The sequence below is a fragment of the Triplophysa dalaica genome, chromosome 20, assembly GCF_015846415.1.
Source record: "Triplophysa dalaica isolate WHDGS20190420 chromosome 20, ASM1584641v1, whole genome shotgun sequence".
Taxonomy (NCBI): domain Eukaryota; kingdom Metazoa; phylum Chordata; class Actinopteri; order Cypriniformes; family Nemacheilidae; genus Triplophysa; species Triplophysa dalaica.
This window is the reverse complement of record NC_079561.1, coordinates 18626926-18646038: the sequence shown is the minus strand read 5'-3', so window position 1 is coordinate 18646038 and position 19113 is coordinate 18626926. Positions and strand designations below refer to the sequence as shown.

The 19113-nt window shown below is 38.0% G+C and overlaps 1 protein-coding gene across 2 annotated transcripts; it reads left to right on the top strand.

Moving 5' to 3' along the window:
- Positions 1-1816: 1816 nt before the first annotated feature.
- Positions 1817-7131, top strand: tent5ab (terminal nucleotidyltransferase 5Ab). Of its 2 annotated transcripts, none has more exons than XM_056733907.1 (3): positions 1817-1900; positions 2088-2999; positions 3702-7131. In XM_056733907.1, exons 2-3 carry the CDS (start codon positions 2598-2600, stop codon positions 4482-4484), a joined length of 1185 nt encoding a protein of 394 aa, XP_056589885.1. In that variant the 5' UTR covers positions 1817-1900; positions 2088-2597; the 3' UTR covers positions 4485-7131. The 2 variants fall into 2 exon arrangements, with proteins under 2 accessions (XP_056589885.1, XP_056589886.1); XM_056733908.1 differs by having other exon boundaries at positions 1853-1888.
- Positions 7132-19113: the final 11982 nt, after the last annotated feature.

Genomic DNA, 19113 nt, shown 5'->3' with positions numbered 1-19113 from the left:
ATGGAATTACATTTTTGGGCGAACTATCCGTTTAAGGTAGCTTTGAAAAACAAGAATATTCACTTTCTAAACACAGTGTTTTTCTAACAAGGCGTTTTCACGTCATCTTTAGTGTGAAATCAACATAACACAGAATAAAATGTGCTGAAGGTTATTGATATATAAACGAGAAAGGAACTTTTGTCACACAGACAAAAAAAGATTTCAAATGTGCTCACAGTGCAGATTTAAAGATTTTATTAAATAAGTTTCCATTATATTTATATAATGAGTATTCGGAAGTATTTAAGTACTATTTTCTGTTTTACAGATGGCAACTTTCATTCAAGTCCTGAAAGCTCATTGGAACAGATGGTTTTGGACAACATGAATCATCTGGTCTGTCACAAACCTGTCGAGTCTTTGCAGGTGAGGCACTGGCTGCTGTTTAAAGGGGGCGACTCCAAAAATGTTTATATTCATTTCAATCTAATTCAATGATGTTGATTCACACAGTAGCTTATAATGACAGCTTTGTTGTTAATACAAGAAGATAAAATAAAGTTCTTGTATGTTAAGTCTTGGAATAGTTTGTATACTGTGTGTGTGTGTGTGTGTAATGGTTGCTAAACAAGTCTTATGTCATTTATATATATCATTTTGCTGAGGGTGCTGAAGGCGGTTGCGAATTGCTACTGCTAAAGACTTGTTTTGTAGCAGATCATCGGAAGTAAAACAGATCTATTATGTTGGAAGGGTCCTGTAAGAGGAACACACAGTTCCTCATGAGGGACTGAGGTCAAAACATAGTTCAAAACTGCTGCATCAAGATCCACATTACACATTACACACATCCACAGGTCTCTTTAAGAATTGCTATATCATTTTTTTAAAAGTTTTACTCAAAATTGTATTTCTTTATTCTTCTTTGCCCCGGTTATGTTCTTGATACATTTTTTATGCATCAGTGTTTTGTTACCTTAACAAACGCTGTCATCAATATTACCTGAGTTTGTTTTTCATGAATCATGCAATTTTATTAAATACACACTGGTTAGATTGTGGCTCTAAACACCCTTTTCATTCTCTTTCTCTCTTAAACACACACACACCCAGAGAGTCATGGTGTTGGCGGTGATCTAGAATAATCCTGCTTTATTGGCTGTCACCACCATGACGCATGTCCTCTCCTCCTGATAGATTCTAGGTGACATCTAGCCTGACCTGAAATGACGGCGAAACATTCACACACAAACGCGCACACACACACACACACACACACGCACACACTTCATTTTCTAAATTAATGCAAAAAATACGGACTAATTCAGTCCTTAATGCTACAAACTTTATTTTTAGAGGAAAATACAGACAACATTTTAAATTTGTAGTTCTTTATCAGTGTGAATTTAAACATTTTTTAATGACAGTACTTGCCTGTGTATATGTAGAGCTCAAGCATCATGACAGATGTCTTTCTCTAGAGGGCAGCATTGAGATGTTATCTACTATACAGGAAACAGACAGAAGGAAAACATTTTGCATTAGTAACTTGTCATTGGTCTATACATTGCAAACTTTATTTTTCTTCACATAAATGTTTTAATCCTCATCTACCCATTTTCAGAGTCACATACAAATGCAGATATATGATACATTTGTAAACACATAATAAAACAAATGCTGTACATATTTTTTTAGATATTCCCATCCTTGCTCAACTACATCCTAAAGTATAGATGTGTGTAAAATAACTGAAGATAGTAAGGGCCTGTTCGGATTGGTTTGCTCACCTGTCACTCAAGTTTATCGTCACGCCTTCTTTAGTTTGCGGGTTAATCTTCATGCAACTTCACTGTGCGCAACCGAGATAACACGAGCTACCAGCACTTCACACGGAACTCACAATGTGAGGATACGGGTAGGCATTGCATTAACACTACATATATTATATTATTTTATTTCATTTAAAACGTTTGCATTCGCATACGATTTTCTGTGCACTTATGTCTGCACATTACGCGTCTGTGTTAATTGACTGCGCATGTCTTTCACTTTCTTTGTACTTGTAACTTTTTTCAACATTAATATTGATTTATGTTTTACAGCAAATAAAACAACATGCGAAGAATTCAAGCGGATATCTCACTTTAGTTGTGAAGAGTGACTGCGTCTTTGGCCATTTGATATCGATGTACTCAGAGAGACGTGCTTTAACTTCACTCCAAACTATTTGAATGGACCTAAATACGCACAATGCAGCCATCAGCCAAGGGACTCTGATTCTCACGGTCCCCGGAGAGCCGTGAGAAAACACGTCTGCCGTCCTCGCCGCGAACTAAAGCGCACTGCGCACACGGGACATCTGGCGAGCTTTAACGCACAGAGGTGAAGCGCGACAGCGGCGCGCAGCATCCAACGCACATGCACAGACTCGCAAATAAACTCTCATTCCTGCGAATAATGATATTTTCTAGCGTTATTTGACGAAATTGTGACATTTTATGTCACCACCGGATTTGGCATCACTGCGAGTTCCTCAAATTTGCGACATGGCGAAAGCGATATAAGACTGTAGACCAAATACATTCAAAACAGACGATCTCTAATCGATCGACATGGAGGGTTCTTTGAATAACCGTGAATGCACCAACCTGAGCGTCCTCAACTGGGAGCAGGTAAGGCGTCTAGACGCGATCCTCACCGAATACATCCCCATTCACGGCAAGTGGAACTTCCCCACTTTGGAGATGAAGCCTCGGGATATCGTCAAAGCGGTGCGGTGTCGTATGGAAGAGCGTCAGATTCACGTCCGCGAGGTCCGGTTGAACGGTTCCGCGGCCAGTCACGTTCTCCACGAGGACAGCGGGTTGGGCTACAAGGACCTGGACCTCATCTTTTGCGCAGATCTAAAAGGAGAAGTAGAGTTTCAGATCGTCAAAGATATCGTTCTGGATTCACTCCTGGATTTCTTACCTGAAGGCGTAAATAAAGAGAAAATAACTCCACTGACTTTAAAGGTAATCTTTTCTCGTGCATTTCATTGTTTTTGCATTTCATTTCTGGTGTAATCTTGGGCGTCATTTCTAGCCGTTGCGCACCCACAAAACAGGGCATTTACGGACGAAGTCTAAGCAAAGTTGTATAAACGAGGCCCCTGGTGCTTAAAGTTCTGATATAGTAACTAAATAGTTCTGGCTTCCAATATTGCAAATGTTGATCACCACCTGCACCTTTCACTTAAGGTTAGGGCTGTCACAAACAACAGACTAATCCGTAATTGATATAATTCCATATGCTTTCTTCCATAAGGCCATGACTGTATAAACTGACATTGAGTGGATCTAGACGTGCCCTAGACAGCGTGTGGTAGGCCTAAATTGCATAATGATAAGGGCACTGGTAGTAAAAACGTTGCTTTCTAATACAAAGAGATTTTATGTAAACCTATTTTCCATGGATCTGCTTTCACCTACTTCTACTCGACGTATGCAAAACGTGCATGCATTCAAATGAGGAAGATAGCATTCATAACTGAACTTTTTATTTCTATTGTAATGAAATGCCACGAATGCAAGTGCAAAGTGATTTTAAAAAGACATTTTAGGTCTTCTACCATACAAATGCACATATTTTACAGTGTTCTTTATTTTCATCTATCATAGTTTTTCCCTTATTTCACCAATTCTTTTTTGTTAACATCTCCAACTCTCTTTCCTCAGGAGGCATATGTGCAGAAGATGGTCAAAGTATGCAACGACTCCGACCGCTGGAGTTTAATCTCCCTATCAAACAACAGCGGGAAGAACGTGGAGCTCAAGTTTGTTGATTCCCTCCGGCGTCAGTTCGAGTTCAGCGTGGACTCCTTCCAGATCCACCTGGACTCTCTTCTGCTTTTCTACGAGTGCTCCGAGAACCCCATGGCCGAGACCTTCCACCCCTCCGTCGTTGGAGAGAGCGTTTACGGCAACTTCACCGTCGCCCTGGACCACCTGCAAAGGAAACAGATCTGCACCCGGAATCCAGAGGAGATCCGGGGCGGAGGATTGCTGAAGTACTGCCACCTGCTGGTGCGGGGTTTCCGTGCTGCTTCGGAAAGCGAGATGAAGCTTCTGGAGCGTTACATGTGCTCTCGGTTCTTCATCGACTTTTCGGACGTGGCGGAACAGAGACGCAAACTCGAGTCTTATCTGCAGAATCATTTCGTGGGACTGGAGGACCGCAAATACGAGTATCTGACCACGCTCCACAGCGTCGTCAATGAAAGTACGGTGTGCCTGATGGGCCACGAAAGACGTCAGGCGCTGAGTCTCATCACCATGTTGGCGGTGCGCGTGCTGGCGGAGCAGAACGTTATTCCAAACGTGGCAAACGTCACCTGCTTTTACCAGCCTGCGCCGTACATCGCCGACGGCAACTTTAACAATTATTACATCGCTCAAGTGCAGCCGGTCTACGCCTGTCAGCCGACCCACAGCTTCTCGCCGTGGCTGCCCTGCAACTAGCACATTTTCAAAAAAGCAACAACAACAAATGCATCCAGTAAGAGCTTATTGCTAAAGAAAATAATTTCTTAAGAAGTCTGCATTTGAGGAAAACCCAATACGCTCTCTGCAAGGGGAAGCTAGTTGATAAAAGATCAGACATAAGAAGGGAGAGTGAGGTAAACTTGGATGGGTTCCCATGGGCCGGCACGTTTTAACTAGGCTTTACATGGCTATGTGCCCGGCCTACAGAAGCACAACACTGGCTGCAACAACATGGACGCACACACAGGCTCCAGATATAGAGAGCACATGAGTCAAGGCAGTTACACAAGAGAGTGTGTGTGACAGACATACTTGAAGACTCGAAGAGATTAAACCTGCAAACGGTGTTGAAAGGGCAGATAGATTAGCCAACAAAGACATTTATGCGCATTGTTCTCATACAGAAAGAACCGAAGTCAAATGACTGGATACTTTTCTCCATCCAAGGATGTTTTGTAGAAATATCAGAAAGCTGAACAGATAACCCGTTTCAATCAAGTGCCTTAAACTGAGGACATTCATTCTGTGTGTGTGTTTGTTGGTAAAAACACCCGCTGGATTCAAGTTTGACTGGAATTGTGTGTAAAGTGTGTATACGGTTTCATCTTAACAGCATAAACAAGCGTTACTACGCATGCGCACTTTTGTGACCCCGACTTAACTTCCGGTTCACATTCACAAACAATAGAGCGCCTGTAGATTATTTCTGATGACAAGCAAAAGAAACCGAGATGAACCTTTACTTGGCTAAACTTGTCCCACCCTTATTTTGAATTTAGACTGCAATACCAAGCTCAACCAGTAGATGTCAATGTAACATACGGTCACTTTAAATGTGTAAAAACTATATACATTATATAAATTATATACAATTGTTATACGGTTAAATGATAATATAAATGAATATTAACATAGGTTAAATAAAATAGTTATATTATTAGACACTAGCCAAACACAAACCGGAAGTTAACTGGGGGTCCGGCACGCGCGCATTCGATGAAACGATCTATACAGTGTGAGTGTATAAAACCAAATCAATGACAGCCAGGGTCTTTCGATACGACACAATACACGATACTGGGTTCACGGTACGATACGATACAATACAATTAAAAAAAAGATTTTTAAATATTTTTATTGTGTGTTATAAAATTCCCAAATTGATCAATTTGTAGATCCTTTGCAAAAATTATACAGGCATTACTGAGAAATACAACTTTTTCTAAATGTTACCAAAAAATTATAATAAAGGAAAAAAATTAAGAAAGATAAACCCCAAGAGAGCACAAAAAATGACTTATGTTGACACAACTCAACAAATAGGATTAAACATAATCATAATTGTATGGCAACTTATCAAGATAAATAGTTAGAACTAATGAAATAAATCCACCTGATGATGAAAGATTACGCATACGCAATTATGCATGTGTTTCCCTTTCAACTAACATTCTGTTCTTATTATTTAAATAATGTACAAAGAAAATTTTGAGAATTTGGTGAAAAGGGTTTTTACGGAAGCAGTCAAGATTTTACTGTATATACGTATACGTTCTTACCAGCATGCAGTCTTATCTGAACTGACCTCAATGTACCGTTGGCTCAGCGTTGGCTCAACGTTGGCTTAGCTCAGATTAAAATGTCCAGGGCAATGCCATTACAACTAAAGCAAAGATGTGAAATAGCTCTGCGCTGAACTATAGGAGAAAATGAATGACCCACCTTGAAATCCAAACCGTTGTCGTTATGTCCATGTAACCTGCCGACCAAACTATCACAGTCACCATATCCAGCAACCTCTGACCTGGGAGATTAAAAACAAATTGAATACATGTAAGACATGCAGAAGATACACCAAAGATATTCATGAGCCTGCATATTCCTTAATACACTCTCAAAAATATTCAGATTTTACTTAACCTTTGGTCAAAACAACAACCCAGGAGAGTGTACTTGCAATTCTGTGAAAGTTACCCAAAAATTCCCCATTTTATCTTTCCATAAAGTCTGAATCAGAGAACTTGAATATATGTTGTGAGTATTAGCGTTTCTTATCGAAAAGTTCATCCAAATCAATCGTAAAGGAATGGACTGTAAACATATCTCTTATTTTTCTACTGATTCTTCTATTTTTGTACAGTTTATTGTGAGGTTTGAGGTCAGCTGAAGGTCACAGGACCTTTATTTCAATGCTGTGAAGAATAAATGTCGTGTTTTATGAGTCAAATAAAAAGCCGACCAAGAATCAATGCAGCAAGTTCTCATCACGGCCTGCACACGGCTGGCTGCTCACGAGAAGAATCCATGTGTGTCTTATCTTCTAAATGAAATGTGTTTGTGAATACAGATGTGGTCTTTTGAGCTCACAGCTGTCCATCTTGCAATGCATCGTGTATTTCCAACATGAATGACTCATTAAATGGTGATTTGAGAAAAGAAGTCGCCTCAGTGATGTTTGTGAACAACTGTGCACACAAGCGACTACTTCACCTCGATCACTTCCTGTTGTGTGGTTTAAAACAAAACCCAATAGCTGATAAAGAGAATGATGTTTATTGAGCTGAGTGATACAGAATGATAAAGCCCACAACCAGCAAACGTGTCAGTTTAAACTATTAACCCTATACAACTTCACCAGCTTTACTAACTGATCTAGACCAGCGGTAAACCCGTCTTGAGCAGCATAGAAAGCCATGAGATTTTCTTCACAAATCGTCTGAATTGTGCAACAACATCAACACTGTGTTTTTAACAAAGGAAATAAAAAACTGTTCACATTTTACAGTATTATCTATTATATTATTAATAAAGCCAAAAAGAATGGTTTATAAATTTTTGCTGTAATAAAACCATGGTTCATTTTTGTAGGGGATAAATTTATATTGAATTGATAAATGTATAATTGTAGTATACTGTCATTTTTACTATGGTAAGGTCAGAGCCCTTGATAGAGAGAGTCAAGTCTTCTCCGTTGACTCCAATGGAACAGATTTTTCACAGGTTCAACAGTTCCCGGAAGTTACTAGTAATGCATGGAGCTGCGACTAAACAGACCAACTGAGGTAAATTTTGAACCCATTTAAAGACACAAGCCATTTAATGAATAAAAAAATGAAAGAACTAAAGCATTTAAAGAGAAAACATAACTTCCTGTAACTATCTGAAGGCTCCATGAATCACGTGACACTCCAGCGTTTTGGACTTCCGTTGGCAGAACTCTCTCTCTCTCAATGGCTCTGGGTAAGGTAAAAAAATCTAAAATACCTAAAATTTTTACTGCAGTTTACTATAGTGAACACTTCAGTATACTTTAAGGATTTCCCTCATTGGTAACTTTCTCTCTCTCAGTTTGTATCTGACTGTGTTTCTGTGCATTAGGAAGACTGCTTTAGAAGATCTTTGAACTACAGAATATAAACTGTATTCACAGTAATGGTTAAAAAATGGTCCTACAAATGGTTCCTTGTATCGATGCCACAGAGAAGCCATATTCGGTTCCCTAAAGAACTTATAAGAACAATTTACTTTTTATAATCTAAAGAGCCCTCTTCCACTTCAAAGGTCATTCTGGGAAGCAGAAACGTTCTTTGGATGTTAAAGGTTCTTTGTGGAACCATTCATCCAATGTTTCATTGTGGCATCGTGACGCACTTTTATTTTAAAGGGGTCATATGGCGCGAATCATTTTTTTCTGTGTCTTTGGTGATTTGACTAAGACTGCCCAAATGTATACGCAAGTAAGGTGGTGTACCTGTCAGTACAATTAAAGAGGAGCCTGATGTTCCAAATATGGTAAGATGTGTTACATTTCCGTCACACGCTTGCAGAATTCGACCAATCACTACTCACTGGTTAACTGGCCAATCATAGCACACCTCGCTTTTCAGAGCCATGAGCTTTCAGAGTGGCCCCTTTAAAACAGCAACTACAAATTACAAATTCCCCACCCCAACATTAATCAAGACAATAAATAAACAAAATACGTTTCGACACATATCATCAAACTGCTCTCCTGTTTTTGCAAAGTGGTTGATAACCTTAGGACAACATCATGAACAGTAATCACGAACAAAACCACATCCATCATTAATACAATTCTCATCAGATTTCATCTTCACATGGCAGTGGACTTAAAGGATGCTTTAAATGTATTCTGAACATATTTACTCTGACAACATCTCTTGTGATGGAAGAAATGCTCATGTCCATCTGCTCTTCAAGGCACACTTCCTCTTGCACTTCCTTATGCTTCCTAGTGCACTTCCTCTTAGAAAGCAAAGAAACAAAACAGTTACTCACGTGTCACTTTTCAAACAAACATTGCACAGTGTTGTAAGTCACCATGAAATCCTAATGGAAAATTCTTTTTTTCAATGTAATATTGCAGTGTTCATTATAAACATTACTTTACTTTGCGTGTGCGTATCATAATTTATTCGCTCCTGTGGTACCACAGTATGTGGTGTTTGCTTGCAATATCATGGGTTTGATTCTTAGATTTAGATTTTTCTAGGAAACATAAATAAAAATGTATTTGCTAAATAGCGAGCATCATCTTAGCAAGCTAGCACTCACAACCCTGAACCTTGGAGGCTTGCATACTTCAGCTTTCACACTTTAGTGTACGTGCATTACCTCAGCCCGCCCTCAAGGCCTGAAATTGGGTCTGAGGGCGTTAACAGTAAAGGGGGCCGGGCAGGGCCAGCGTTATCCTCGGGTTAAGCATCACTTTGAATGTACTAAATTTAGCGCTTCATGAGCGGGATATTTACCCATCTCCCTTAATCTGATTAAACGCTTAATAGTCATGTGCTCAAGTGTCTTGGGAAGACACAGCTCTTGGGTTTATGTGTATTGTACTGTGACACATACACCCCGGTGATAAGAGCGCCCTCCTCTGTCACCGGATTAAACTGTTGGGTCAGTGTGCCCCAGTGATGGACGTATGCATGACAGATAGTTAGAGAAGTGAACTGGGAGAGACAGAAAACTTCTTTTAATCTTGGGTTCACTTGCTTCTCACGCCTTCAAACAAAGCAAACAAAGGCTTTGCTCAATAGAGCCGCGCCATTGCACCATTCCCTAACTTACCTAGCCTCAAGCTAAACACGTGACGTGAATTAATTTGACAATTTGGTTCTACTTATTCCATCACTTTCTCTAAACTCAATGAAATGTCAGTGTTTGTATTTTTGGGGAATGGAGAGCAATCGTCTCTCTGGGTGGGTGTGTTTGTTCATTCTGCTGCGCCTCCTTGTGACAAGAATGACACACTGCACTGTGAATGAGCCGTGGAAAAAACACATCAGCTTCTTCTCAATATTGCAACTTCAATAGTCCAATAGATTGAAATCAAATCCTTCTGTTAGATTCATAAGACCCAGTGAGTAACTTTGAATGATTTTCTAACTGGCAAAACTGGTGCATGCCGAAACAGAAACGTGTTGTGCGGTGTGACTCATGGTTTACAGAAATGATTGTGCACCAGTTTTCAAAGACTTGTCAGCCTAGATTTGCCATTTTTCTTCATCTATGTGCACTTTTGGTCCTGTGAAGCACCCTCAAAAATCTATTTATTCATTTTGTATTTATTTGTATAATCTACAAATATGTACAGTATGTTATTTATTTATTTTTATTTGTGTTTATATAATATATAAATAAGGGACTTTATTTATTTGTCAACTAACAAGTTCCAACACTGTAAGCAAACACAGACAACATCATATGAAACATGAACTTTTCATCACAACATCACGATCATTACATGTCAATTGCTTGATGACATCTGTAACGGAAATGATAATGGTGAAAATTATAATCTAAATATCTGTATAGTAAATGGGTGACAGTTTTTTTAATAATGCATTTTCAATGAAAGCAAATTGCACAACAAATGGTTTACATTAACCATGTCCATATTTGTCTTGAGTTTTTATATGTACATAAGAGTTTATGTCTGTCCTAACACCCTAGTAAAAAAAACTTAAAAAAACTTAAATTAATTTAAAATGCATTTATTTCATACTTAGTATAGTTTAAATGTATTAACAGATTTACTGACATGACTAACTGATATAAAATTATAATTAAACTTTATTTGGAGAACTATTTATACACGATGCACATTTCTTCATATTAAGCCCGAGTTTAAATAAAAATGTCTTCTAATGTCACTTCTGATAAGGATTTTATGATTTTTTTAATGAAATTAATATTTCCATTTAAGTGTACCTGAAGCATACCAGCAATAGTTCCACTTTAGCAAAATCAAATACACTTAAATTTATCTTAAGTTGGACTTCCGCACTATCTCTGCACGATTAATATATATTAAGTACAAATTTAGTTGATACAATTTAGCAGAGTTTAAGTATGCCAATTTAGTACCACAAATACAGTCACAGTGTATTTTCATTAAAGATGTAAATGGTTTTGCCTTATACTTAGCATGAAATAAATGTATTTCAAATTCATTTTAGCATTTAGATTTTTCACAAAAACTTCATGTCACAGAAACACAATCTGTCTGTGATGTAAACCATAAAAATTAGATACGTCACATTTTTTTTATGTCCTTTGTTCTATCAGAGCTATTGTTTGAATATCGGTGTATGTGAGACAGTGACCTCTGACCTTTTCTGAGTCCTGCCAGTTGGATTCTAATCAAGCCAAAGTAAAATCTTCCAGACTGGTATTCTGAATGTGATAGAGAGAAAACAGAGGGTCTGAAGGGTTTCACAGAATCTTAAATGATCGAGACAGACATGATAATGCAATCTACAGTTTATAACTCCATAAACTCTTTGCTGACGCTCAAACATCCCCTCCAAAAATCGTTCATGATAGTTATGTAAATATTATAAATCTACAAACTCCCAGTTTCCAAAAACAATTTCACTGCGTTAGAGAACAACGTGAGACACCCATACATACAGACTTTTTAAACAAAATATTTTATGAATGTTTACGCTGGCTAGATGTAGAGATGCTGTTTAGGAAGTTTGTTGCAATGATTGTGTTAACGTAATAAACTAGCTCTTACTTTTTTATTCTATTTGATTGATGTCAACTGAAGTTTAAAAGAAAATAGTTTTGCTTAATTTCTGCACGATAACTAGAAGTTGAATCAATCGCATGCACTCATGTTACATAATATGACAACAATGTATGATTAATTGTTTGGGTATCGTCGCAAAATAAAATACGAAAGCATGGATCTGTGTTGATTTAAACCAACAGTTGCATGTGTCCATATTTAACCCAACTGTGGGTTAAATTACATGTATTTTTCTTGTGCAGCGGGTGGGCAATGATAACAGCAGACTTGGTGGTAAAGTGTGCTGAAGTAATGTGAAATGAGAATATTATAGTGATTGGCCATGACTCAGGAATGAAGAGGCTTTTCCACAGCATCTATAAATCTGAGCCGTGTCTCCTCCGCACACAGCCACACACCGTCTGAGAATAACATTATAATCCACACACACAGCATCATGTACTCAAGGGTGATCAGAGATTCACCATCACTCATTCTATAGAATACAATGTGCATCTCATTGTGCTGCCATACCGTCTGAACATTCTTGAGTTAGATAACAAAACATCAATGCACAGTGTCATTTATTTTCAAAGCATCTTTGCACGCTTTTAAAGTCAAACTTTTTGAACAGAACGTTACAAATGATTAAACAATAGACAATCACACGAACAAGATACTGTATTTATGGTCAAAATGGAACATGCGGACTGGCTGCCTACATTTTAACGCAAATAATAATTTAATGTCCAAATTTCGTTTGAACATCCACCTAAATGTTCTTCTTCAATGAGTGTTTGTGCATCTCTAACATTCTGTCCACTCACATCTATATCTCCGGACATCTTCTGACCCCAGAAACAATTCATCTGGTCATGTGTAGATCTGAAGTCTTTCCTACTCTGGCTGCAGATGTGCAGAGCTGTAACGCAAGGAAACATCTGGATGAAGAGAGGTTTAAAATGTCCCACTTTACTCTTCGGAGAGCTTCTGACCGACATCAAACACTAAAATTGAATGTGTGATGTCAATTTTTTTTTACTTTAGATTTAACTAGGTTTATAATGTCCCTCTTTCTGTGAATAAGCACAAAATTAACACTGATACTAATGTGAGCTATTAAAAGTACTGCAAATCAATTAAGATTGTAAGTGAAATATTATTAAATTATGAATTTTAAGATAAAACATTGAAGACTTTCAAAAAGTTGCTTTAGGAGTCAAAATATTTTGTTTACACTGTCCTACAGTCCAAAGAAAACTTTTAATTTGTTTTTTTATGTTTTCAACATAACTAAATGTTAATTTACACAAAAATCTTTCTCCCTACTTTTAATCAAATCACTAAAACTGTAAGTAAAGTTAAGAATCTGTTACCAGAACCAGAGAGGAAACAAGCCTTTCAGACATTCCATAGGTACATATTCATGTTCAGTTTTGCCCCTAAAATCACAATGTTTTGTCCAAATGAAATCCATCACGGTGCTGTGTGGTTTCAGGCTTCACTTATTTAATGATGCCTAATAGATACATGAGTTAAATATGTGCTTACTCTTTTAATACATTTAAGAAATATGGAAAATCCTTAGGAGTACTCAGCCTACATGTATGCCAATTACAATACTACTTTATAAGCTCAAATTTCCCCATCCAAATAAATTTACAAATGTGATTTTATGTCCATATAAAGGACATTCAATGTAAGTAAAATGTTTATGTTATGGTTTCAACTACTTTTTGTAGAATAAAATGTCAAAATTTTGTTATATTGTTGTTCAGTGTAACACAAGTGTTATGTACAAATTCAAACAAAATGCTTTTTCTGACTTAAAATGGGTAAAACATTCTTATTGAGATATGGGCAAATAAAAAAAGGAAAATTACAACTTATTACTATTTGGGTGAAAGCTTTCCTGTAACTCAGTGGTAAGAGCGCAAGGTTGTGGGTTCGATCCCAGGGGATTGCACATACTTAGAAACAAATGTCGGCCAAATGTAAATATAAATGTAAGTAATTAGTCTTTCAATGTAATAAATTGATCATAGCTGTAAATATGCCTTTAGGAAAATGTATGATAGTTATTTTTTCCTTTTTCTGCATTGACACATTGTAATATTTTTATGACGTTTCAAGGATAAAATTACCACAGTTTAACTTGAAATTTGGATTATAAAGTTAATGCTGTAAACAGAAGTCAAAACCCAAACCGTAAAAATATTGTATCGACCTGAAACTTTAAATGCGTTGAGTCATCATCAATCTGGAGGACATGAGCTGTCCGATGTAAGAACACCTTGTAAAATACAAGTCTCTAACCATTTTTTCATTGAAATCTTTACACAAACCACTGCTGACAGGGCAGAACATCGCTTATTAACTCTTGGTCTCTATCATCGCATCAAACACAAGGACAGAACGTACAGTCACCCTGTCTGCAGACTGAACCCATTTGCTGTTTTGGTTCTCTTTTCACATTTGGCCAATAAAATAAAAACATGACACAATTATTCCTGCTGTACAGTCGCAATTATGCATATAAATGGCTCCCAAAACTCAAACAAGAACAGATTTAAGCTTTTTTATATTCTTTTTTATCCGTTTTCCATTCTCCCGAGGCTAATCTCCACCGCTGCAGATCAAACCCTCAAAACACCGTTCCAACACGTGCTCTGCATATACACACCTGTTCTGAGGTAAGTATAGCCTTTACCCTTCAGATGTATCCGGCCTCAGAGAATCTGAGTGACATGACAGTTGTGGTCTGGGTTAGTCTAAATTAGGGGTGTCAATTGACCGGATAACCATGATAATAAAAACCATGATTATGAATACCGTCCAAATTCTAAACATGATATCATAAAAATTATTGAGCATCTGTTTAAAATGTTGTCTTAAGAGTTACAATGATTACTAACTCTCTAATTTAAAATGTGATTTGTTGGCCAAAAAAGTTCATCTATAAATAAGAAAAATGAGTCTGACCAATATCATTAGCCTATTTGGCAAAAAAGCTTTAAGATATTGTGATAACACCACCAGGATTAAGTTAAACAAGATAACTTCAAAGTGAAAATATGATGCCGTGACAGCGACAGATGGATTTTAACAACATTAAAAATGTGTTAATTATTATTAATATCACAAAGAAGCACCATCTCTGAAAGTTTTGGTGTGGACTTTGCTATTCTCTTAAGAATGATTGAAAATGAAATTTGGAAAGATTTTTTTTAATGGTAATCATGCTTTGTGTAAACGAGTCTTAAGGGACTTTCGTGTGGATCACGTTCATTTGCAAATGGATCAGTTGCGCACAATAAGACTAAAGCAAACGTGGTTCATTTGACATTAAATTGCATGATATCTACAGTGTCTACACAAGCTCAGAACACCTTTTCTCACCTCGTCTTAGAATGTTTCACTGACGTCTGGTAATGTTAATCTGTTACGTCTCTTTCTTTCTGTGTAAATCTCCGACTTCTCTCGCAGCTGCTGGGGACAGACGACATCAACATCCATCAGTTTCTTCCTTCCCACCAGATGATGTGATCCATTCAGTTTCTTAAGACACCTAGACAGTACAGATATTAAATATGAATCATTAAGAAGCTTCATCTCCACAATTGCTCAGATTTCTCACATATACTGAAGTTCATCACAACTGTTTGTCGAAACGTTACATTTATTCTCAGGCTTGCTGCAAACAATGACAAATAAATTATGAAAAACAACAAAACATGATGAATACCATATTTTTTAAACAATTCATTCTTAATATGATTGAATATTCTTAAGCTTTTAAGTAAACTATTGAAAAATTCTTATAGAAACAAGGAGCTTGCACGGCATCTCAAGACACGCTGGATTAAGAGGGTTTGATTAAAAAAAGATGGAAAACGATCTATTTTAAAAAATGACTTTTTATATTTTTCGTCCTGTGCGGGCCATGTTTTCAGTCTGTATTTCATCACAGTGCTTCTTAGGTTCTTATCTGTCATCATGCACCAATAGTCTGTTGTGATGTAATGCGTTTAAAGTCAGATTACATTGCAGTTAACTTTGTTTTCATGTTTGGGTTTCTCAACAGCTTATATTATCATGATTCTCTGGTTGAAATGTTGAAATCTGGAGATCTGGAGATCTAAATAGAATAGTGCTGTTTATGTTCACGTACAGTATTTGTTTGTATTGTTTTAGAGTCCAGTTCATTGAATGAATCAGCAAATAACAGCTGAATTATTAGAGTTCAATTGAATGTTCTCACAGCAATTTCCTATTTTGTACACATCACACAGACACCAATGATGCCACATGATTACTGCAGAACATTACTTGTCTGATACATTTCATTAAAACAGATGATACGACTGGTCTTCAGACTAAAGGAAAATCAAAACACAATCAAAAGAAATTTGAGGGGAAAGTAAAACTGGAATATGTTTTGTTTCGGATTGAAAATGGCTAACTGATTTGAAAGGTTGCCCGTCTGCTTTTTTAAATAGTACACAACGGTCACAGATGTTTCTACAGCTACAGTCTGTGTTGTCATGGCAACCTTTGCACTGTAAATGGCTTTATAATGACCCGACTAGCCCGGACAGTACAATCATTAAAACCCCTGTCATCGTTTTCACTTCCATACGTGTTCCCAGCCGGAAATGTTACCGTTCTTAATAACTCAGGAGACTTGATGGAGTTCTCAGTCATGTTTCATTCAAGACCTAAAATTGAACACAGATACAATAGAAACAAATGAGACAATTGTTGAAGAGTATGGAGGTGTAAAATGAATGTAGATTGTAGAGGTAAAATCGATATTGAGATGTTCCTCTGGGGATGTCTAAAGCGTGTCATCGCTCATGTTTCTTTTGAATGTGAAACTGCTGAGTTGATGTTGTGCGAGACAGCAGTTCTGAAGTCTAAAGCGAGAGTCAGATTGAGGGTTCGGTCTACAGGTCGACAGGAACATCAGAACCAGATGTGAGATGTGAGTCGCTCTGGCTGGATCGCGAGGAACCGCACTCTGTCGTAAAGAGGATGACTCACCAGCTGCCATTAACCACCACCAACCAGCCAAAACCTGAAAAAGCAAGCCAAGCGTCAGAGCTCAAAGGGTTTGGTGAATGGAATATTAAAAGGAAAAAGGCCATGATCAACAAGCAGTTCATATGAATCATTACATTTAAGAGATTTACGTTTATGCATTTGCTAGATATTTTATCCAAATTCATATCATTAACTAATTCAAAGTTCACTTATACGAAAGAAAAGTCAGAGCTATTTAAGATAGTTCATCTTATAATTCAAATTCACTGTTTATTTAATCTTTTTTAAATTTTTGGTTGGGTGTCCGACTCTCCTGTTTTTGTCAAGTGGTCAATATCCTTAGGACAACATGATGTTGACCCTGGGACAACATTTAAATCAACCAATCAGATTTCAGAAATAAGTTTACAGTTTATTTTAAATTTAATCTTCCAACCAGGATTAGGTTCTTCCAGACCATTGTTTTTCACTTATCATTTCCCTCTGATTGTAGGGGTAGGTTATGGTTAGGGTTGGGTGTGGGTTTAGGTTTTATTTATAAAAATATTTTTCTTAGGTCAACAAGATATGTTGTCCTGAGGACATCAACCACTTCCACAGGTCGAGCAATGGGGTCCATGTGGTCAAGAGTTCTAAGAGCATACTGTCATGATTCTCCCTCATGGTTTTCTAGTCTAGTGACAGGATCATAACAGACCCCTCGTGTTTAGTGTGAGAAAGACAAGGCATTGTTTGTATTAGACATGCCATACGCTTTCGTGTCTCGTCTATGGCCCCACCCCCTTGTTATCTCGTTTAGCTCTCCTGCAGTGTTTAAAACTGTTAGTTCCCCTATATATTGCCCTTGTGGCCTCTGTCTTGTACTGAATCATTTTGTGCCAACAGTAAAGGAGAGTCGTGTCTTTCCTTGATACCTTGTTGGAGTACTTACCTTGGAAACCTGTACTGTATGTTCATTCCCTGTCATTTGTTAGTCTTGTCATGTTGCTAATAGGAAGGTCTTGTTTTTTCTTTTTCTTTTTATGCCTCATTGTGGGAAGTATTTATTTTCAGTACAGTAACATTTAATTTGTTAGTACAGTCGTGTCTTGTTTTGTATTTGTTTATTAATTAATCCTTGTTTATTTAACCCCTTCACCGCTGCATGCATCTGGGTTCTTCTTCTCCACACCCTGATTAACTTCATTTTATCATGACACCCATTTCCACCCACAGTGAATTTAATAAATCTTAAATTCAATTTATTTCAATTTAAGATTTATTTGTTCACACAATTCAACCAATTTAAGTTCATCAACTTATTTTGTTTAATTTCAGCTGAATGTGATTAATTTGTGTTGAGCCAATTAAATTTGAATGCTTCAGTGATGTAAGCAAGTTGTAATATATTGTATTATATCTTGTAATACCATATATTACAAGATGTAATACAAAATTTAAGCACCAGATAGTTTACTGCATGACCATTTGCAGAGTACAAATATCCATATGTAACAAAGTTCAAAGCTAGGAAGAAAGGAGGCGGGGCCGTCGTGGCTGAGAAACGTAAGAATCTTTAATTACAATTCACTTCCGGGTTTCAACTTCCCGTATCAAACATTCAAACTATATATATATCTCTTTGTCGAGTAAGATTCCTTCTGTAAGTCCTGGACTCAACGTCTCGAGGCTACTCCTTCAGTACATTTCTCAGCCAGTTTCTCTCTCTCTCTCGCTTCCTCCGTCGCGCCTGAAATGAGTCTCCTCGCCAATTACTAGTATGAGAAGCAGGTGTTTTCACTAAACCGTTACCAATGAGTGATCCGCGCATTGGTATCCTTCATGCGGTGGAGCCATTGGAGTGGCGCGTGGTCCGAACAGAGCATGAACTCCCTGCCCAGGAGGTAATATCGGAGGGTGAGGACCGCCCACCGGATCTCCAAGCACTCCTTCTCGATGGTGCTGTACTTCGTCTCCCTCCGTGAGAGCTTGAGACTGATGTACAGCACCGGACGATCCTCCCCCTCTATCTCCTGGGACATGACTGCGCCCACGCCCATGTCCGACGCATCAGTCTGTAAGAGGAAGGGGAGTGAAAAATGGGAGAGTGCAACACCTGGGTAAACCCCTGCTGGCACTGGTCCATCCATTGGACGATATCTGGTGCCCCTTTGTAGTGAGGTCCCTCAGCGGGCTGGTGAGGTCCGAATAATTGGGTACAAACCGTCTATAATATCCCGTCAGCCCCAGGAACTGCCGCACCTCCTTTTTGGTCTTGGGTCTCGCGGCCGTCTTATCAATTTGGGGACGCACCTCCCCGTGACCCAAGTGGAAGCCCAGATACCTTACCTCTACTCGCCCAACCGCACACTTCTTCCGGTTAGACGTCAGCCCCCCAGCCCTCAGCGAACTCAGAACCGCTCTCCAGTGCTGCATATGCCCCTCCCAGTCATTACTGTATATAATGATATCTTCCAGGTACGCTGCATCATATGTCGTGTGAGGTCGGAGTATACGGTCCATGAAAGGTAGCCGGGGCTCCGA

What these genes read in the sequence shown, in the direction of transcription:
- tent5ab (XM_056733907.1), top strand. Translation starts at nt 2,598, where the DNA reads ATGGAGGGTTCTTTGAATAACCGTGAATGCACCAACCTGAGCGTCCTC. An exon ending in TAACTCCACTGACTTTAAAG is followed by an intron (nt 3,000 to 3,701) that starts GTAATCTTTTCT and finishes CTCTTTCCTCAG; the next exon opens with GAGGCATATGTGCAGAAGAT.